Genomic DNA, 21,929 nt, shown 5'->3' with positions numbered 1-21,929 from the left:
AAAAAATACAGGCCACGCCCCCCTAAAACAGCACTGAAAATTTCATGAAAATTGTGTGATACATAAAAAGTTATGTTTGGAAGTTTTATATAATGGTCATATGCAAAACACAGGTGGTCTGCAAATGACAATTTGAGCTCTCTGTTCTATCATTATTTGCATGAATCAAACCAAAATCTTTTTTAACATTTTGTGGGATTCATACGAAAAAATATTCAGACAAATGATAGAGGCAACATTTCTTACAAATTAAATAGTGTCAATATTTCATTCAAATGAAAGTGGTCAACAGCATCAGCTCGCTTATTTCCAAACATCTAAATTTTATAAATAAGATGAAATTTTGAATTGCTATTTCTTTCATATTTCCATTCAAATATGATGTTTCTTTCAGGACTGCTACACTATTGTTCAAATCTACTGGTAGTCAGGAAAGACTTGGCCTGTAACAATTTTCAGAAGACAAAATGTTTACAATAAAAAGAAGACATACAGAAAGTAAAATTTCCCGTAGCACACATGTGGTGTTTTCTTTAATTTGCAATAAAAACTTCTCACCTTACAATTTCTATAAAAATATAAGGCTCCTTCACGGTCATATGTTCATGGACTTTTAATTTTTGTTCCATTAAAAAAAGGTGTTGGCAAGACATGATTGAAAATATTCCTGAGGAATCACAAGATTACACCAAAACTTTCCCTACTATTCACAAACTTTGATATAGAATATTTATAGTTAAGAGCACCATGTGAAAAGGGCATGCAGTAAAACACTAATATACATATTGGTTTATTGGTGTAGTAACACAATTTTAGTGTCACCCATATCACTGATGAATTGCTAAGCTTATAAAAATATAAAACACAGAGCTAACTATCTAGGAAATGCTACTGAAGGCAAATTATGGCAGCTGACAACTGGTTGAGAAATTAGAAGAGAAAATAGATACTAGACACAACTATAGCTACATAATTAGGTCTAGCTAGTTGTGTACTAATCTGTACTTACAACAATCAATCTTCTATAATCATCCAAACACAAGAAAATTAACACACTGGTAATCAACATCGATTTGTTTTCTTTTTTAAGACCCTATTTTGGAATACCGACATCAAAAGTACATGACTTTCCCATGAAGTATCAAATGCACAATAATAAAACAAATCTCTGGACAAGAATATCGTGGAGAGACTTGTTTCATTACATTTTCCATAAAAGAATTTGGCCAGCTCGGACTCCGCAGCAGCTTGTCATTTCTCCAGTCCAAAAATATATTTAACATTTTCATCCCTCATTAAATATGAAAAAAGTAAGATGGTAGCTACGGGATCGAATGACAACCTGGAAACATTCACACAAAACTAGACCAGATGTCGACGGGAATCATTGTAATACTGGCACAAATAGGACACAATAAAAGAGTGAGAAGAGGAGAGACGTTCGGGAAGAGCTGCGTTGGAGTCGTTCCTGGCATAAGTCAATTAGCTACGACTTAATAAGTTTAAAAACTAGGATTTTTATGAAAAGCACACAGGTCCCATCTCTAGGCCAAACTCCTGTCCTTCATTGCCAACTACACCAGGGGCAAAATCAACAATTGGTAGGCGTGTTGTCTTCTTGGTCTCATATGAGTAGACAGCCCTTCCATTTGGTGTTGCTTGCTGCAAGATGAAAAGGAAATAAAGTGACATGAGAAAATCATCATAGTGGTCCCACATTAAGAGAATGGAATAAGGTACAAGTATCCATTTTTTTTACTGATATAAAAATCAAACCCCACCCTATAAATGGTAATTTTTTTCTTTGAAAAATAAATGTCATAATCAACATAATTTATACCACCTTAGCTTTTAATTTTCAGTCTTATAATTGAAAACTCAATTACATTTCTATCTTCTAAATTCATCACATAAAAGCAAATGCAATGGACTTACTGAGCAGCCATCCTCAAGTACAGTGTAGGTGTATTTGCTGTCACCAGCAGAAGCAAGTTCTACCTCAGAGCTTGTACGGAAGGTAGGGTTGCCTTGGACGTTATGGCAGTGGTAAGTAACATTTTGGCGGGCAGTGGTAGAGAGGAGACGAAGGAAGGTGAGCTGTGTGGCTTCCTCAACGTAAGAGAATTTATGTCCAGAGTCCATGCTGGAGAAGTAAGCTCGCTTTTCAGGACCAACATACCATGAATAGGTGGTTATCTGTAAGTTCAAATAATTAATCATATTTAAAAGTTTCGTATATCAACTTCATAAAGTCATATGTCAGAAATACCTTAAGAGGCTTTTTTTCTATTTTGTTTCTTTTTTCTCAAAGAAATTAATAGGAACACATATTTCCAATTAATCAAATCAACTGCCAAGCACAAAACCTCAAGAAATTGCAATCAGTATGTAACAGTTGTAAGTAACCCAGTGCTACAAATATAAAGATTTTTATATTTTCACAGTTAAAGGTCAAGTACACCCCAGAAAAAATGTTGATTTGAATAAATAGAGAAAAATCAAACTAGCACAAAGCTGAAAATTTCAACAAAATTGAACAAAATAAGCAATATGCACAAACTCAATGACATGCAGATGAGACAGTCGATGATGTCCCTTGCTCGCTATTTCTTATGTTTTTTTTTATTGTTTGAATTAAACAATATTTCATGTTTTTACAGATTTGAAATTAAGGACCAACTTGACTGAACCAATATCAACTTTCTTATTTTACATCCGATTTTGATGAAATTTTCATGATATGCTTGTTGGATTTTTCTCTTTTTATTCAAATCAACTTTCTGTTTGGGTGGACTTGTCCTTTACGGAAAGGGTATAGTTTGTTTGACAAATTGACAAGTTGCAATTAGTGCTTACCGTATCTGTTAATGCAGGTACACAGGTAGCCTTGGTTTCTGCCTCACAGAATACCCGGATAGCATCCTTCTGACATCCAAGGTTAGGATCAACCCAGTAATAGCCTATCAAAAAAAAACAGAAAACACAGTTCATTTTTTATAGATATTGAAACCTATACAACTTTTTACCTAAAGAGAATTAAGACCTCTTTAATTCATGCTGTGACTTCAGAGGGGTAAGGAGGGGGTTATTACTCACCATCAGTGGCTTCAGCATTGTTGAGGAAGATGTCTTTGCAGGACCTGGCAGGGTTGGTCTGGGTCTTGCCCTGTGGTGATTTGATCTGGTCGACTTGCTGGCTGAGAGAACTGATCACACCAACGAGTTCCTGATCACTGATCTTGATGGCATCATTCTTGCTGTCATCTCTGTACTGTAAGCCAAAATGGTAATTGGAAAAGAAAATATCATAATACTGCATCCCACATTCAAGAAACATATCAAGATGTCAAGAATACAGTAAAGGAGGGAGTGTGGCTCAACCCCACGTCGGAACTTGGCCACTAGGTAGAATTCAATTTGTGAAAGTGCTCAATGAGGATATTGCAAATCAATCAGTCTTGCAAGGGCTTAGGGTGATATCTGACTCTGATTTACTTTAAAATCTGGGATATCATGGTTTACAAATTGTGAAAGGTTTTATAACAGGTTTAATTAGAATCAGCTCATTTGACATGCAATTCATTAATAAGCGTAATAAATAAAATAGTTGTCTTCACCGTATAAATTCCATGAAAGAACCCAGAGTAAGAACATGGTCTAAGCTTAAATTGGACTTCAAATTACGAGCCAAGATGTCTTGCGTGATGTGATACCAGCACGATGAAATTATTTGAGTGGATGCAAAGCTCCTCAATGTATGTCATTTTGTTAAAAGGAGAACATTCCCATTGAAAAACAATGTCTTAATTCTGTGGCAATTACTCATCAGATCCAAGTTAATATATATCAAAATTTCTAGTGGAGTTCTTAGTACTTTATATATTTTGTTTGCATTTTCTACAGCACGGTGAAGGTAAGGAAACCAAACTGAACATTGCAATGCAAGAATAATGCAGACCATTTATGTAAAAATCCAGTCCCCGATGAAAGAGCTGGAATGATGGTGATGTTAAGATGTATTGACTAGAAACTTACAGCATAACCATAAGGAGAAGGTCCCTTGCCACCAGATTGGAAGGATGGGTATCTGATTCCGTAGGATGACTGAACTTGGCCAGGAGGTCCAGGGGGTCCAGGAGGTCCAGGGGGTCCTGGGGGTCCAGATGATCCACCCTCTCCACGGGGTCCACGGGGTCCTTCTGGTCCGTCAAATCCACGGGGTCCTGGGGGTCCATCATTTCCATTGGATCCACGTGCACCGGGCAATCCCTGAATGGAATACCACAAATAATAGTAAGATTAACACTGTCTATTTTAACTCAACTTTTGGGAACACATACAAATGTAGAAATATATCCCTAAAAAAACCAAGTCTAAAATATCCCTATGTGAATGAAATGAAGGAGGTTCATTACAGGTTTTGGGAGAGCTAAGAATGGAATAACAGAAATATTAGACTTGATAGGACTGGAGTTTGCAATGTACTGCTGACAATCTCCATACATCAAAATGACCTTTATGAAGAACTCTCATGGACAAATGATTTACCTTTTGCTTGTATGGTACATGTATAAGTATGATTGTGTTGGTGTTTTTTACTTCCCTTTCCCTATGATATGAAAGAATGTTGGTAAGCCAAATATAGTCCAAATGAAATGAATTCTGAACTAACCCTAGTTCCTTGCTGTCCTTGTTCTCCGGGTGCACCAGGCTCTCCCATGGGTCCAGGGGTTCCCTGAAGACCAGGAAGTCCAGGAACTCCAGTGTGTCCCTTGTGTCCAGCAGGTCCAGTCTCTCCACGCTCTCCAGCAGGTCCAGATGGTCCAGCAGGTCCCTAAAAGCAGTAAGATGTACAAATTGTATTAATTAAAGAGCTCTAGAAATAACATACAAGAATGAAAAATGAAAAAAAATGTTACAGGAAAATACAGCAGACAGTGAATTTTAAAAAGAAAAAAAAATACAATAGCATACTTGCATAAAGCTTAACTTGATATTGCATCACCAATAAGATATGCAGCAGTTAATGAGACCAAATCCTTCTAAAATATTAAGTATGAATAACTAGGAAAGTAGACATATGTTATTTAGTAAAAGATAACAAAGTAGTTATATGCATCACTAATAATAGGTTACATTAGTGATGCATTTTAGATTGTAAATGGTAGAAATATTATAGCATGTTATTACTATGTAATATTTACATTTTACATGGTTACAGCAGTAGAACTGTGAATTATCAATCAATATCCATGTTATGAGATTTTACATGGTACTGGACTATAATAATCTAGATGTGAAAATGAGAAGTAAGGCAGGCTTACAGCAGGTCCAGTTGATCCACGGGCACCAGTGGGACCCTGAGGTCCTGGGGCACCAGCAGCTCCAGTCTCACCACGTGGTCCAGCAGAACCAGCAGGTCCAGGGGCACCCTGGGACAAAGGAAAGAAAGGGTTGGCTTATATTATTTGCATCCCTGGGTAATATGAGTTCTACTTCAAACATGATATATCATTGTAGAGGGAACAAGGAATGGGAAAGATCACTATCAGTATCATCATCCATCATCATCCATCCTCCTCCTCATCACAATCAACATCATCATTATTATTACTATCCTTAGTTCCAAAATAATGATTCTTTTATCACCTATTCATCTTAAAATAAAAATGACATTTTTCTATGACATTTTTCTTTTTTCATTGGTAAAATATGTACTTATTCTATAAATATTCCTATATTTTACCTATTCTATTTCTGAGATTCATAACTCCTTGATTATCTTTAGTGAGATATCTTACAGCAATGTGCAAATAGGAAATAAATATGGCAAACGGCTCTTGGCATCAAAATTTGTTTCATATTATGTAGGTCTTAGTACACTATGAATAGAGTAGAGCAGAGAAATGAAAATTGGGTCTTACGATTGGTCCTGGTGCTCCAGGTGATCCATTGGCTCCAGCGGCACCAGTGTCTCCCTTCTCTCCACGAGATCCTTGTGGTCCAGGTGCTCCATCATTTCCATCGCTTCCCTACAAAGAAAAGACATAAATATATTACTGCTTTACCAGTTAAATACCAGACTTCAGAAATCACATAGAGATAAACCACTGATATAACCTTACACAAATGTCACCTGAAGGTCCGTTTAGATTTTTAGTATCAGTAACAAGTATTATATTCATTAAGGAATAGCTTAATTTGCATATAAGCAAGAATACTGAAAGATTTTATTTTCCACTGGCATTTCAAACATTTTCTCTACACAGATTTTATGATTGTAAGAATTATAATTGTATCTGAAGACATGTTAGTCACATTGATGGAGACTAAACTCATATCAAGATTGAATATGAAAACACTTACAGTTAATGAAGAGCTGCTTTCAAATTGAGAATTTTACACAAAGAAAATAAATATTTGTTATTCAAAGTTTGTAGGTGCCAGTTGTAGGTTTGTAATTACTTACAGGGATTCCATTCTCTCCTGCAGGTCCAGGGTTTCCTGGGGGTCCAACGGCTCCAGGTGATCCCCTATCTCCAGACTTTCCAGCGGGTCCACGGCTTCCAGGTTCTCCCTGTCAATATAATGATAATAACCATCAATACAAGTGCAAGCACCAATGCTTATCTATGCAACTGCATGGGTGGTATTGTTTATATCTTTGCAAACTTTCCTTTTTTCTAAAAAATGCTTACTATATCCAAACTTCTTAAAATGGAATATGATGAAATGTTGTGAGGTATATTACAAATCAAATCAATGTCAACTCCAAACAAATGATGAAAGTCCACAAAGCTCTCAGAGCAATGGTAGAATTTTCACTGATTTCTAGTACTTACTGGTGCTCCAGGGGGTCCAGCAGCTCCACGGGGTCCAACACCTCCAGCAAGACCAAGGACTCCAGATTGTCCGGGAGGTCCAGGGGGTCCAGCAGGTCCAGTAGCTCCCTTTTAGAAATAAAAGAAAACAAAATCAGTTTTGAAAATCTAATAACACCACTTAACTGGCAAAGATGGCTCAACACTTCGCAACTAACTTTTCTACACTCGCAAGTCTCAAGTTGACTGCTCAACTGCACATACTGCTCAATTACAGTAGGTAGTAAGGAGTTTCTCACAGGGAAAATTATTTACAATCAATTGCAAACATACGATTGGTAGGAAATTGTTAACTAAAGTAAATCAATCCATACTTTCAGTTGTTAAAAAAAAAACAGGTCAGTAGAAATTACTATGATTTTGGACATAAAATTGACTTGCGATTGATAAGAAGTTTCTTGCTTTGCGTTTTAAAGTCTACATTGTATAATTTGATGTTTGCATGCTATCACACAAGAACTGAGAGTTTGCCAACGACGTACTGCTTCAGACCTAGAGATGCAAGGAAGATCAATCATAGTTCTAAAAGTTGGGAGAACTTACAGATTGTCCATCATTTCCTTTGTCTCCACGCTCTCCAGGTGGTCCAGTGGCTCCAGAAAGACCAGGTTGTCCAGGAGGTCCAGTCTGTCCTGGCTCTCCACGAGCACCAGGCTGGCCAGGGCTACCAGCATTGCCAGAAGGTCCAGGGGGTCCAGGAGGTCCCTGTCAAAGGTAATCAGAGAGTAAATTACAGCATATACAAAAAAACAAACAAAAAAGAAACCAGCAATTGAGAACACAGCAGAGTATTCAAATTGACATTTGAAATAATGAAGCACATGCAGGTATGCATCAGTCAGTAAATCTTTTTTTTTCTTTAATGTGGACTGATTTAAAGAAACCATACCCCAAATAGAAACATCAAATAATTTCAATGGTGTACCTGTGCTCCAGGTGCTCCAAGGCTTCCAATTGGTCCTGGGGGTCCAGATGATCCTTGAGGTCCAGTCTCTCCACGTTCTCCTTGTGCTCCTGGTGCTCCAAGAGGTCCCTGAATATGAGTAGGAACGGCAAAGATGTTTCCTTATTAGTATTTGTAAAGGAAACCCTATATACACTATAATCCAAGACCCCCTCCTCTTAAAACTTCATCATAAAATCATGTGGTCACATCTCGGATCCTATTCAGAGGTATTTGTGTATCTAATAAATCTTACTATCCTATGCTTAATTTCATTTTAAAAAATCAATCAAGTTTTACAAAATGTGTGTGTTTGTTCTGGTCTATTTTCTGTAAGGGAAAACAAAAAGTTTACCTGTGGTCCTGGGTCTCCAGTAGGTCCAGAAGGTCCTGGTGGTCCAGTCTCTCCTCTAGCTCCAGTGGGTCCAACTTCTCCTTGAGGTCCAGAGTTTCCTGGGCGGCCCTAAAAAATTAGAAGAATGGACAAATGTGAAAATACCACATCATGTGACACTCAAAATAAAGGAAAAACAAAAACTAAATCAGATGAATGGGTTTTCAGAAGGCAGAAAATGTCAAGTATATTGGATAAGATTTAGTACTTGGTAATTTGTATTTGTATTCATAATAATGGCAAAACTTACAGGTGGTCCAGCAAATCCGGGTGATCCAGGTGATCCCTGAGGTCCTTGATCTCCCTAAAGAAAAAAAAAACAGGACATTGAAAAAGTTATACCTTACAGTTCATAGTTTTATTACATGTGCAGATTCCCCCATGCATATATTGACATTTCAATCTCATTTTTTATAAGTAGGCATTGCCATATAAAATCAGCATTTTCCACACTGCATAGTCAAACCAACATTGACCCAACCACAAGGATTAAAACATATGCTATTATACTTTACCAACATAGCTGTTTCATTTGATATTTTGATACCCCACGAAGGTATAAAAACTTGCACAACTATTTCTAAACTAAATAAGCTACAGCTGAATGGTGGTCTTCATATGAAAATGAAATATGAACTTAACTGAACATACAATTGCTGCACAGAAAAGAATATTTTTCAAAATACACATTGTCTATACAAGAAATGAACTTACAGGATCTCCACGCTGTCCAGGTGCTCCAGCAGGTCCAGGCTCTCCATTGTCTCCCTATTAAAGAAACCAAACCATTCATCAAATCTCATGGAAATACATGACATATCCAGAGGCAATAATGAAAGTGTACAACTTCATTACCACCTACATGTCACGGATTTGCCCCTCTAAGTCTAAAAAAAATAATGCATTAGTCTTCCAGATGAGGGGTTCTGGATGATCAGTCAAAATATGTTACTCAAGTCTATCCCCATAAACATTACACACAATGCTTTGCAATCTCTAGGCAAGTTACAGTTTTCTGCTTTTAGAAAACTTACCCATTTTGATTCTTTGATCTAATATCTTAAATGCCATCATCTAAATTTTAAAAAATCCACGCTAACCTTTTCCGTATATGTAAGAGGCTGACTGTATATATCAAGCATGTTATTTGTACATGCGATGCAAAATACACAAAAGTCAAGCGGAAGACGTGAAAAAGTTTGCAGTCAAAAGACTACAAAGTACTACCAACTAAATCAATGTATAGACAATGTTACTCCTGAGCTAACTCAATATAGAGGGATTGAAACTATCACTTACCCTTTCACCGGGTAGTCCAGAAGGTCCACTGGGTCCCATAGGTCCAACTGGTCCCTGTCAGGGGGAAAGAGAATACCAAAAATTAATTTTAGTCAAGGCAAAGTAGACTTATGGCTAGAATCCAAAATTACTTGTTTCATTTGTTTCCTAATACGAGACTTCAGTTGAGAGAAATGTTGTATATTGTCTGAATCATGTAGAACATATGTTTTTGATAAAATTTGTTCGTATATTTAATTTTTTTCTCAAATTTCCCTTAAATAAAATAGGCAGCTGCTCGGTCTATAAAATAAATTTGATTAAATGGTGCCTGAAATAATCTGTGCAAGAACTCATCCTTCATAAAAAAAGATATATTTAGCTTGATATTTCTATTCTTAGATATATTAAGCTTGATATTTCTATTCTTGATAAAACTTACCCTATCTCCCTCAGCTCCAGCAGGTCCATCAGGTCCAGGGCTTCCACTTGGTCCCTGAAAGATAGCAAAATCAAATATCAAGTCATTAGCTCCGTAGTTGCCACATTGAACAAGGGTGTAATCCACATCACATAACTACAAGTATACACACTGCTTGTCTTATCTGAATTTTTTACATCTTCATTTTGATACTGCATTTACCAGTATTCTTCAATGACTTCACACTTTATATATGAAACTCATTCCAATGGCAACCATGAACAGTTTTGGTGACCATTCTCATTACTAAGACCCCATACAGGGTTAGACTTATCTTTTCTAACAGTATTAGTTATTGGCACTCATCTAAACTTTCTCATTCTTTCTTTTCTTGTGCACCTTGGAATAGAATATTTCTAGATAGATGGCGCTATATAAATGCCTGTTATTATAATCTCTTTCAAATAGCCAAGGGGCATTAACATTATTGTTGCATGCATGTAGTTTGTCCATCTCTACATAACATGACCCTGGTGATACCCATATAATACTAATGAAAATGAAAAGATGAAGTAAGGAGGGTTAGACTTACAGGTGGTCCACGGGCGCCAGGTGGTCCGGAGGGTCCAAGTTCTCCAGGAGGTCCCTGTTAACAGAACAATTAATTTCTTTTTAGAATTCAAGTTTCATAAAAGTAAAATGTGTAGATTGTGATCAATATAATACAAAAGGTAATCAATTTTTATTAAAAATTTTGTAGGTATACGGTCATCTACTTCAAAACAAATTCTGATTTTTTTTTACATGCTAACCATTTAAATGCAACAACCATGAAGTTTTAATATTTAATTCTCATTTAACTATTCTGCCTTTTGTACACTTGTAAAGTAAAAGCATTAATCAATACTATTACTAAGCAAATCTACTTTAGAGTAAACATTACATGATCCATTACATTACACACAAAATAGTTGTGAGAGATTGCGTTTACACACTAGGGATGATATGGAAATTTCCTTACCTGAAGTCCAACATTACCAGGAGGTCCCATCTCTCCCTTCTGTCCTGGGGGTCCCTGAAATAGAAAAGATTACAAAATCTTGCAAAATTATACAAATCATCTCTTCAACGGGGATGGGGTGGGGATGTTCAACTATCTCCCATGATGTCATCATTTTCCCTACATTGTTTGTATAAGAATATGGTGAAATCTAGGAGAGCCATATCACACGCTTCATCACAAATCTTACGTTCCTCTTGCTCTGAAGAGACAATAGAACTGTCCAATTTGCAACAAAAATTTGTCTTTTTTCTCTTTTTAGTGAAATTGGTCAAAAAAGTGATCTCAAATTTCTGATACAACTCCTTTCAGACTATACTTACAGTAGCACCATCATTTCCAGCGCGTCCACTGATTCCACGTCGTCCCTGAGGTCCAGTAAGTCCCTGTGGTCCACGTTCACCAGGGGCACCACGCTCTCCCTAATAACACAAGATTAAGAGGAAAAAAAGTTCATAAACTACAGGAAAAATCACTCAAAAGAATCAAATACATATGATGTTCATCCTTATAGAAATGACAATATCCATTATCAAATGAAATAAATATAATAGCCGCTTTAAATTCCTATTAATTTGGCATATGTTTCTGTGTACTGTAGAGAATGATAAACAAATTAAATGTTAGAAAACAAGACTTCTGACTACTACATTTACTTACACGGGCTCCAGGAGGTCCCTGAGGTCCAGACTCTCCAGGGGATCCAACATCTCCTTGTGCTCCAGCATCACCAGTTGCTCCAGGAGGTCCTGGGGGTCCCATAGATCCAGCAGCTCCTTGAGGTCCCTGGTTACCTCTCTCTCCAGCGGCTCCCTGAGGTCCAGGAGGTCCAGCAATACCAGGTTCTCCACGCTTTCCAGGCTCACCAGTCAAACCAGGGGCACCAGGAGCTCCTTGTCCTCCATCTTCTCCACGTATTCCACGTTGTCCTTGAGGTCCTGGCAGACCAACAAGACCAGGAAGACCACGCTGGCCAGAAGCTCCAGCAGGTCCAGGGTTTCCAGGTTCTCCGGGTGCACCAGCAGGTCCGGGCTTTCCATCACGTCCTTGCTTGCCTGGGGGTCCAGTAAGTCCCCTCTGTCCTGGCATACCTGGTTCACCGGGACGGCCAGACTCTCCAGCAGATCCCTTAGCACCAGCAGATCCACGTTCACCAGGCAATCCACGGTCTCCCTTTGCTCCTGGTGCTCCTGGGGCTCCAGACATACCTGGAGGTCCCATGGGTCCCTGTCAAAGACAAATCAAAGAAATTATTTTACGTTAAGCATTCGAAAACATTTTAATTTTCAAACAATTTGCACATTTTTTGTATATATACATTTTTTTTTTTTCTGGGGGGTATTTCGTCTATCAAATAAGACATGTATATTTGGTTCATAAATGTCTCCTATTAGCACAATACAAATCTTGATTTAAAATCCTTAAGAAAAAAAAGGTTGAAAATATGAAACAAACAAAGAAAATAAAGGAATCCCTTTCAGTGTCTCTCATCATGTCAACTGATCGTTGTACCAAATATATCATTAAAAACCCATGAAAAGAAGACCTCTTTGCAATTAAAGTTCTGGAACTGATCATGAATGGCTACTTACACGCTCTCCGACACCACCTGGTGGTCCAGCAGGTCCAACACTTCCACGGGGTCCCTACAAAGTAAGGCAAACAAATATGTTCATCTTAAATTGATTGTAACTTTTGAAGATAATTCATCAACATATTACACTATCAAACCTTAGGGTAAGATAATAAAGAAATAGATCAAACAATCAATCCAAAATTCATATAACATCAGCACACAAAATGCTATATATCATATCTAAATGTCAAATTTGTCAGCATTATTTCCCCACTGTTGACCAACTCTCTATTTAAGAACAACTGAAGATGCATTAATCTTACTTGTTTTTCTACTTGTCTCTAATTTTGTGTATTTCTTATACAATAATGGATGAATATTTCATGCGAGGTATTTTTTTCTATTCTGATTAGCATATATGTTTACATTAGATATTTGTATGTCAATCATCCCTGTGATGCAATGGGATCGATATACTTAAGTCAAAAAGGGAGATCTAATTCAAGTAATTATGAAGAGACTGACCCTCTCTCCGCTCTCTCCCTGTGCTCCTGGGGGTCCAGCAGGTCCAGTCTCTCCCTGTAATAGTAAAATGAGAAAGGAATCATAAGAAGAGAAGACAATCGAGGCAAACAATGATGATTGCAGATGACAGACCCGCATTCATGTAAGTCATTTCTCTCATAGAGTGACACTTTTCTACAAGTGTACATGGCATAATAATCCATTTCAATAAAACAAGGGTGCTACCCCAATGAGAGGAACTGCAGTATTTTGAGGGATGAATAATGAATGTGGATATATCTTTTTCCATTTTTTCTCGAATAGACATTTCTACAAGATTAGCATGAGTCATCCTAATAAAAGCTTCAGTATATTCATTTTAAAAAAAAGGAAGAGAATAATACTGAGTAAAAAGGGACAATTATTTTAGCTCTGTTTCATGCTTTGAAAGCTATTAAGATTGTATACATATATATTTCAGACACAATTCATCATGATTGTAAATTACTATTCATGCAGATAAAACAATGTTCATCTACAACATGTTAACCATTCCAAACAGCACGAAACAACACAACACCAACTGGAATTGAATATTAAATGTAATTCATAAGCCAGCCTGAGAATAAATCAACTTACACGAGGTCCAGTAGGTCCAGTCTCTCCTTGAGCTCCAGGCTGTCCTGGGTTTCCTTGGTCTCCCTTTGAACCAGCAGGTCCTGGGCTACCAGCAGGTCCCTAAACAAAACACAGAATGAAATATATTATTATCCAGTACAAAAAGCAGTACCTTTCATGTATTTAGAATCTAGAGCTTCTCTAGGTAACGTTGAAATCAGTTTTCATGATATAGGTCAGAAAAGTGAAAATCAGTTTAATCTTTTAAAACAGAGATCTGTATTTAACATACAGCATGTCACAATTCAAGGGCCAACAAAACCAAATTGGAAAATCAATGATAGTAAGAATGTTCACATCAAGGGTTACTGCAATTAGAAATGGCATACAATTTTCAATATTGAATCAAGCCTTCTCAAGGTTTCTTACCAAATAGGTCTTATAATCCCATGCATTATTCCCCGCCCCCTTAATCCAGAAGAACAATTCATGAAAGGAACTTAATCAACTTACTGGGGGTCCACGGGCTCCTGGGAAACCTGGAGTTCCCTGAGCACCTGGGGGTCCAGCAGATCCCTTGGCTCCATTTGATCCATCACGTCCGGGGACACCCTAAATGAAAAAGAAATAAAAATTATTTTGCAATTAATGACAGCTGAAATATACTTATCATAATGTTTTTTTTTTTTCATTTAAATCACTTGCTGAAAAACAAACATCAATACTCTATGTTGTAAGAGAAACATTATTTGAAAATGGTCAGTCATTAGCTTTCCATTGTACTGCTCCAACACTACAGGGTCCAAGGCTATTATGTATATAAAATGAACCATTTACTTTTATATTTTAAAGCTAAAGATCAAGTAAATTGCGAGGAAGATTGAAATCAAACAAGCAAAAGAACAAATATCAGAATTGAATGAAAAATTACACAATTAAAGCATCAAGGGCTACTTACTGGAGGTCCAGTCTGTCCTTGTGATCCCTCAGATCCACGCTCTCCACGGGCTCCTTGGAGTCCAGGTGGTCCACGGGCTCCTGGTGATCCAGCATCTCCCTATATATAAATAACAATCCATTACATTAAAATTTCCTGAACATTTATGGGAAATCAACAAAAATCTTTCAATAATAAAAAAAATAACCAAGCATAAAACCAGATTGGTTCCAATCATAGGATAAATATCTTCATCACTAATAATAAATTAGTAGTCTTGTGATGAATAAGTCACATATCTTTCAACATTTGACACTATTAATGAAATATGGCATTATTACTGTAGATGCAGCAGGAGGTGTCCACTAAATAAACTTTCCCTTCTTTTTTTGTTGTTGTTAGAATGTCTACCAGCCCTCACATTCAAAGTATTTTGTGTTCAGGAATATAAATAGAAGAAATTGTTTTATTGTATCACCTTAGCTCCAGCAATTCCAGGCATTCCTGGGGCTCCAGCAGGTCCAGTTGATCCTGGAGGTCCCTGAGATCCAGTGGCTCCATCTGCTCCACGGTCTCCCTGAGGTCCAGCGGGTCCAGTTCGGCCACGTTCACCAGGTTGTCCAGATGGTCCCTGAAGGAAAATAATGAGACCAATGCATCATGACAGATCACAATAAAAGGTAAGATAGACTCAGCTCCCATGGAGAAATACAACATATACAAATAATGCAGTCTCCAAAGAAATGTCACTCTATCTTGAAGAACAGCCATTTATTAAAAGGCAGGTGGTCTTTATGAAAATGTTATTACTAATTACACATTACAACATTCAAGGAGAAAACAACAGGAATTGTTAGCAGAAATGTGGTAGATGAAGAAAATATGAAGTCAGGACAATTGAATGTTTTTTTTATTTGATTTTTTTTGGGGTACCAACATGAAGTACTTACAGCAGGTCCTGGAGCACCAACAGGTCCTGGGTTTCCATCACTTCCACGCTCTCCAGTCTCTCCACGCTCTCCCTTGCTTCCTGATAGACCAGGTAGACCCTGAGAGGTATAGAAAAGAAATCTTGATACTCAATGCTGCCTGGAGAAATAACTATCTCTCTATGAAATACACTTGATCGAGTAGATACACCAATGGTGGTGATCTCAGCATAACTAACAAAGGAACAACTTTTGCAACCAGATTCTTATTTGACATGATTGGTGAATATGAACCATTCCAATATTTTAATGCAATATACACTTGACCTAAAAAGGGTGATTTTGTCTTTTACTTACCACTCACTTTCCTACCCCACAAAAAAGAACCATAAATAATCTTCAAATGGTTATTTTGAGCATTTGAAAGCAGTTACTATTCATTAGGATATCACATGATTTTCCATTCCATGTTACACTTTATGTATGTCTTCACCCCTTCATACCATCCTCCAAAAATACCATCCTCCAAAGAAATGATCTATGATGTCTACCTTCAGGTGGCAAAAGCAAATAAAAGTATACTTGAACTATTAAAGGAGTTTTCCTTGAGCATTATACTGATCTTTTTTCACACCAATAAGTGATAAAGGTTTACTGACCTGATGTCCCTTCATTCCGGGGGCTCCAGGCATTCCGGGGGTTCCACGGGATCCCTAGTGTTGAAAGGAAAACACATAGTTAGATATTACTCATCAATTTCTCCAACTTTATGTTGATTTGTAAATCATTGTTACTCTTCTCCAAATGTTTCAAAGTATATGTACTATTTTAGTTTGGACAACCGCTTGTGCTACATAATTTACATTGCTCATACTCCTATCACTATCTTCATCATGAGTGATTGATAAGGAGTTACGTATTTCAAAACAGAAATAGTAGTATTATTATACGAATAGGATTAAAAGTTACTCTGAAATCTAATCCAGTAGTCTGCAAAAACCTAATATTAAAACCAGAGTAGAGTGTCAAATGTTGGAATTTAGGTAAAGGATTTCTACTTACAGGAGTACCAGCAGGTCCACGTTGTCCCTGAGATCCTGGGGCACCATCATCTCCCTAAAATGAAAGAGGAGAAATACAATTTACATCTGAAATAGGGGCAGTACAGTGTCAAAATACCTTTAAACAAATAAGAGATCTTTCATTATACAAATAAGAATAGAATTAATATAAATTGTTAAGTTGGAGCAAAGAGCTTGTCTTTTGAAATATTGCTAATATACTTCCTCTCATAGAATAATGAGTGAATTCAATGGAATTTTTACTTACATCAGATCCAGGGCGTCCTGGGAGTCCAGGGGGTCCAGGTGGTCCAGAGTTGCCCTGATATATAAATGGAAAGGAAGAAAATTTCAATCATATAAACACCATCTTTAATCATTTATGCATTTTGCAAGCCTGTGCTAATCAATATTCAATATTAATATATTTTTTTTTAATTATGGGAATTAAAAAGACTATGGGATATCTTTCTGGGACAGTGTAGGAAAACTAAATAAAATAAAAGAAAGAAACCAATACTTTCATAACCACCATCATTGTTATCAACATCAACACTACGATCGAACATTTATCATAAATAATTCTCACCAATCGTTTTCACGATTGTGCTCCGAGACTCCCATGTTATCATCACTAGGGAGTTGAGCATATCATACCACATGCAAAACATACAAAAGAAAGAAAAATGAAGATGACTTACAGCAGGTCCAGTCTCTCCAGATGGTCCAGCAGGTCCAGTCAAACCTTGGGGTCCCTGGAGGGTGAAATTACAAAGCAATTAAATGTATGTTCATCTCCAACTGTGTACTTGCAAAATACATTTATTTAATGTTAAAAAATATACATATGAACATAGAATTGCAAATACAAAAATCTTTAAACATAAAACATCAGATAGAAATCAAGCAATATATTCCGTTTTTTTTTTTTTTAAAGAAAACAAGACCTGTTTTTGCTTATGATATCAGTTATTCAACCTCCCCCATCCAGATTCACTACATCATATGTAAAAAATTAATTTCTTTCATTTAGGAATGGCCTAGGGCTACTACATACAAAAGTCATTATTACTTCATTCAACGCAGCATCGACAATTGTCCGAAAACTTTTTAACTTTCTTGCTTAGCAGGGAAAAAAATCTGAAAAAACTTACCCTTGATCCTGGGGGTCCTGGGGGTCCACGTGGTCCGGGGGTGCCCTGTATGACAAGAAGAAGGATACTTAGATGTTTACCACAATAGACTTACAAAAAGTCTCACAAAAGAAAAGCTTTTCTGAACATGATTTTTTTTATCATAAATTCAAATTAATATACATAATTAGGAATAAACTTGAATGTACAATCAAATGTTGCTGAAAAAGAAGTGATTTTCATCTCTCTCAAATGATATACAGTGGTATTTATTAAAAAAGAGAGATCAAGCTTACACTACAGCATTTTCCCATTTTCAACAAGCCATTGCATTTCATGCGGTTAGCCCCTTTATTCTTTTTTTTATTAGAACATAGGGTTAGGGTTAGGTAAAAAATGAATTCTGACCTTTTTTATTCTGATATCTTTTCAAATAAAAAGTCAATCATCATTTTGTTAGACTGAATCAAATCATAAGTACTGTCAGTATATTGCTGTATCAAATTCGAGTACAAAACCTACATTGGGAATGCCATAAATTTTGTCTCACATTGGGAAAACGTAAGTAAACAACTATGCACAAAAAACTTGTGTAGATGTTTGAAGACTTACAGCAGCTTGTGCCTGTGGGTATTGGTATCCAGCAAGGCTGGGTCCCTTGTTGAAGGAGGTAGTCTGAGCGGATGCAACCAATGATCCTGACTTGCCTGGGGGTCCAGGAGGTCCAGGGATACCAGGTAAACCAGTCAATCCATCCATACCAGGGTTTCCCTACAATATAATATTATTAAGAGAATATGAATATATATGACAATCATAGTGAAAATACATTCATAACCTTCAAAATCTGACAACAAAATGCATAGAAAAATATATAAGAATGAACTAGATATATTACTTCTTAATTTGTGGTTTAGTTCATTACTTCTTTTTCTATGAACAGTTTGATTCATAAGTGATTCAAAGTTCACTAGATTTTACAGAGAGTACCAGTTATCTTGTGTATGTTTATGAATCCATAAAGAATGATTGGAAAACTTACACGGGGTCCAGGGGGTCCTGGAGGTCCATTGTTACCAGCGGGTCCAGCAGGTCCCTGTTTGGAAATAAGAAGAAAAGAAATCTCATTTATGGAAAGATCTTGTCAAAGAAATGAAACATCAGTCTCAAACCTTTAAACAAATAGTAATTACCTTTCACAAATCTTTCACAAAATAAGTAATTTATAAACATACAAATGATATTTCATTTCTTTAAATACACAAACATCTAGAAAGAACAAAACAAATTTGTAACAGGAAAAAGGAGACCAACTTACAGTGGGTCCAGGGGGTCCAACTGGTCCTGGGATACCAGGGGGGAAATTCTGCAGGGAGAAAAGGTGAAACAAAATACTCAACTTAGCCATTAAATTACCTTTAAATTAAATATTAAAATTTTCCAGTCATCTTCAAATTAATGCATTTTAAATAAGAATGTTGAAACAGGAATGAAATGTTAATGTGGAAATACATGCATGCATCAGCATTTTGGTTTTAATATAACCAGTTTCCTTATCCTGTCTAAAAAAAAATATGATAAGCAGTGTCGTAAACTTACAGCACTATTTATATCGGCATCACCAGGTTCTCCTTTCTGTCCCTTGTCTCCACGAGGGCCTTCTGACTGTTGAGTTGTAAAAAAAAATTATCACATCTTCAATATGGGATGGAATTGAATAACGCACCTACAGTGTAAGTATGTTGCATGGAATCTTTATCAGTTTCAAAGTCAATTTGATATTGCCCTTATTGTTATAATATCTGAGAATAATATTCATTATATTAAGCAATAAAAGTCATCATCTTCACATCATTGCCAATTTTTTTCTCAATGAATTTGTTTATATATTGATCTTGCACAAAAATAGATTACAATGTATTTTAGAAGTATAGTTCAATGAAAGTTACACTTACATACTGCCCGGCAGCTGATGAATATGAAGAATAGCGAGCAGAGGGATGACAAATCATGGAGGGAAAAATAGCAAAGAAAACAAATATTAAACTTTTTCTCCACCATACCATAACAGTCAATATTCTATCCCATTGCCTCAAAGTATACTTTCTCCAAAGTATAATTAGAACAGTATTCTTCACACATGCAAAACACACATAAGCATGCAACCTGATGTATTTCCATTTGAACCTGGATAAAATATGGCAGAGGAAGAACTCTGAGCATAACTTGGTTCAACAAGTTGTGGCCGGCTCCTTATGGCTGATTCAACATGCAAATTGGTCCCCTATGAAATGACATGCAAGGGTGAACTGATCTAAAATGATAGGGGTCTCTATCTGGAACTTATGCCCAGTCTCTGCTTCACATTTCTGGTGCCACACCGCTATAACACCACTTACGCTTTTTGGCACATTCCAGTCGCTCACAAGAAGAAAGTGAGTCTGACCGTGAGCCTGTGAAAGAGAATGTGTTAGGGGCGTTCGGTGCACGGGTCACCTCTACGCATAGGTAATTGCTGGCAGTGCAATCCAGGGTGTTTCGATCTACCCGTGCACGGAGATCATAGAAGCCGGTACGGGAGCCTGAGAAAAGGGCTTGACTGGACTCCCTGGCAGTGAGGATATCCTCGCCGAGAGTAACCCTCTTGCCGGATCCGTCGGGGGTGCTGGTCAAGTATGCTGACAACTGCCACATATTTTCTTCCCTGGCATCTGCACTCTGGTCTTGGGAACCCATGGTGACAGAGAAATAGACTTCCTCACTACCATCTGCAAGGCTGTTACTAGACACTGAAAGGTCTGTATTGTCTACTACCACTCCTGCAGTTGCATTTGAAGAAAAAAAAGAAACAAAAACAAATTACCAAAAGTGTATTAAATCTTCTTAAATAGGCAATATCAAATGTAATATCAACATCATTCAATGAACTCTTTTCTTTTAGTTTCTGGTGCAGCTATATTTATTCAAATTTGACCCTTTCTAATTCCTGAAATGAGACGACACTTAACCAGAACATGCTAGATATTCACTTTCAAATATGGCAAGTACTTCAGATTTCCCTTAATCTGAAAATGAATATTTATCTCGTGAAAAATATTGACTTCCTTTTTTATCTTCACTAGATGGGAATAATAATTTTCACTAACCTGCACACCTGACATTGAAGCAATGAGTGAGAACTCTATTGTTGGGCACCCCAGACAGCTGGAAATTTGGCACAGCTTCACTAGACTTTTGCAGACGTGCACAGATATACCTGACCTCATCACAGCCCAATCCTGTCATATCGAAAGTTGTCTCAACAGTTCCAAAGCGAAGAACATCCCCAGGATTAACAGCAACATTCCTCTGATAGTTGTTGAGGTTGTAGGCGGTGCGTTCATTGTGGCGTGGTCCTTCGCCAATAGGATTGTCACTGCCCCAAAGGGCAAGTTCCCATAGGTTTACACCACGAAGGGGTGAAGTGTCAGGGGCAGGAGCTGCCATCATATCAAATTGAAGGATATTCTCCCTCTTCTGGCTTATCACTGTTTGGTAGTTGCTGTCTGGTATTGTCTCCAGATCCATAAGCTTCACACCTTGGAAAGAATAGGAAAAAGAAAAATGTAGAGCTCTGTTAAAAGGTAGCCATGATTTAGTTATGTTTAATATGAATGTTCAAATCGTTTCAGTGCTTATGGTTACATCATTATACTGCATGAGCCATTTAAAAAAAATTAAATAATTTGTGACTCACCTCTATCACATTCATGTTCTTTACATCGAATGATGGTATTCCCTCCTGTCGTTGTCGTATACTCAAAATTTGGTAGTGGTCTCATGCTCTTAGCAAACTCCAAGCACAGGTATCTGTAACCACTGTCGCAGTTGATTTCATCTAGCTCGAACCTGGTGGAGATGCTGTCAAGCTCAAATCTCTGGCCTGCAACCAGTGGCTTCCGTGCTTGGTTGGTGTTCAGGATCTGATATTTTGCGTTCTGCCTTGGACCAGTTCCATCACTGCGCTTGCTGGCAAAGATGCCCACACGCCACAGCCTTCTCCCTTCTATACTTGAAGCAGTTTCAAGAGAGTCCACAGACATTGTGATGTCCAAATTATCGGGTTGAGTAGGGTTGGGCTTAGTTGCTGTGTAAGACCACTCCATGTCTGTAATAATTACACCTGATTAAAGATAAATGAAAATTAAAAAAAAA

General features: G+C 37.2%; 1 protein-coding gene across 4 annotated transcripts in view; it reads right to left on the bottom strand.

Moving 5' to 3' along the window:
- Positions 1-499: 499 nt before the first annotated feature.
- LOC121410678 overlaps positions 500-21,929 on the bottom strand; it is a 41,647-nt gene continuing 20,217 nt past the window's right edge. For 3 of the 4 annotated variants that reach the window (XM_041602917.1, XM_041602919.1, XM_041602916.1), the window contains 41 exons: positions 21,472-21,897; positions 20,882-21,313; positions 20,135-20,554; positions 19,691-19,704; positions 19,335-19,400; positions 19,054-19,101; positions 18,778-18,831; positions 18,348-18,506; positions 17,757-17,801; positions 17,304-17,357; positions 16,871-16,924; positions 16,604-16,657; positions 16,201-16,254; positions 15,563-15,661; positions 15,091-15,243; positions 14,634-14,732; positions 14,189-14,287; positions 13,697-13,795; positions 13,079-13,132; positions 12,570-12,623; positions 11,638-12,204; positions 11,301-11,399; positions 10,939-10,992; positions 10,510-10,563; positions 9,939-9,992; positions 9,518-9,571; positions 8,933-8,986; positions 8,469-8,522; positions 8,180-8,287; positions 7,807-7,914; positions 7,425-7,586; positions 6,843-6,950; positions 6,470-6,577; positions 5,925-6,032; positions 5,325-5,432; positions 4,673-4,834; positions 4,036-4,269; positions 3,097-3,271; positions 2,857-2,960; positions 1,936-2,196; positions 500-1,662 (listed from right to left, as the gene is read on the bottom strand). In XM_041602917.1, coding sequence (XP_041458851.1) covers positions 1,519-1,662; positions 1,936-2,196; positions 2,857-2,960; positions 3,097-3,271; positions 4,036-4,269; positions 4,673-4,834; positions 5,325-5,432; positions 5,925-6,032; positions 6,470-6,577; positions 6,843-6,950; positions 7,425-7,586; positions 7,807-7,914; positions 8,180-8,287; positions 8,469-8,522; positions 8,933-8,986; positions 9,518-9,571; positions 9,939-9,992; positions 10,510-10,563; positions 10,939-10,992; positions 11,301-11,399; positions 11,638-12,204; positions 12,570-12,623; positions 13,079-13,132; positions 13,697-13,795; positions 14,189-14,287; positions 14,634-14,732; positions 15,091-15,243; positions 15,563-15,661; positions 16,201-16,254; positions 16,604-16,657; positions 16,871-16,924; positions 17,304-17,357; positions 17,757-17,801; positions 18,348-18,506; positions 18,778-18,831; positions 19,054-19,101; positions 19,335-19,400; positions 19,691-19,704; positions 20,135-20,554; positions 20,882-21,313; positions 21,472-21,897 — 5,417 coding nt within the window. In that variant the 3' untranslated portion in view covers positions 500-1,518. The remainder of the gene's footprint in view (positions 1,663-1,935; positions 2,197-2,856; positions 2,961-3,096; positions 3,272-4,035; positions 4,270-4,672; positions 4,835-5,324; positions 5,433-5,924; positions 6,033-6,469; positions 6,578-6,842; positions 6,951-7,424; positions 7,587-7,806; positions 7,915-8,179; positions 8,288-8,468; positions 8,523-8,932; positions 8,987-9,517; positions 9,572-9,938; positions 9,993-10,509; positions 10,564-10,938; positions 10,993-11,300; positions 11,400-11,637; positions 12,205-12,569; positions 12,624-13,078; positions 13,133-13,696; positions 13,796-14,188; positions 14,288-14,633; positions 14,733-15,090; positions 15,244-15,562; positions 15,662-16,200; positions 16,255-16,603; positions 16,658-16,870; positions 16,925-17,303; positions 17,358-17,756; positions 17,802-18,347; positions 18,507-18,777; positions 18,832-19,053; positions 19,102-19,334; positions 19,401-19,690; positions 19,705-20,134; positions 20,555-20,881; positions 21,314-21,471; positions 21,898-21,929) is intronic. The other variant, XM_041602918.1, reaches the window with a different exon arrangement.

Source organism: Lytechinus variegatus, chromosome 3, assembly GCF_018143015.1.
Source record: "Lytechinus variegatus isolate NC3 chromosome 3, Lvar_3.0, whole genome shotgun sequence".
NCBI classification, from domain to species: Eukaryota; Metazoa; Echinodermata; class Echinoidea; order Temnopleuroida; family Toxopneustidae; genus Lytechinus; species Lytechinus variegatus.
The sequence above is the reverse complement of the archived record's forward strand: the minus strand, read 5'-3'. Positions and strand labels throughout refer to the sequence as shown.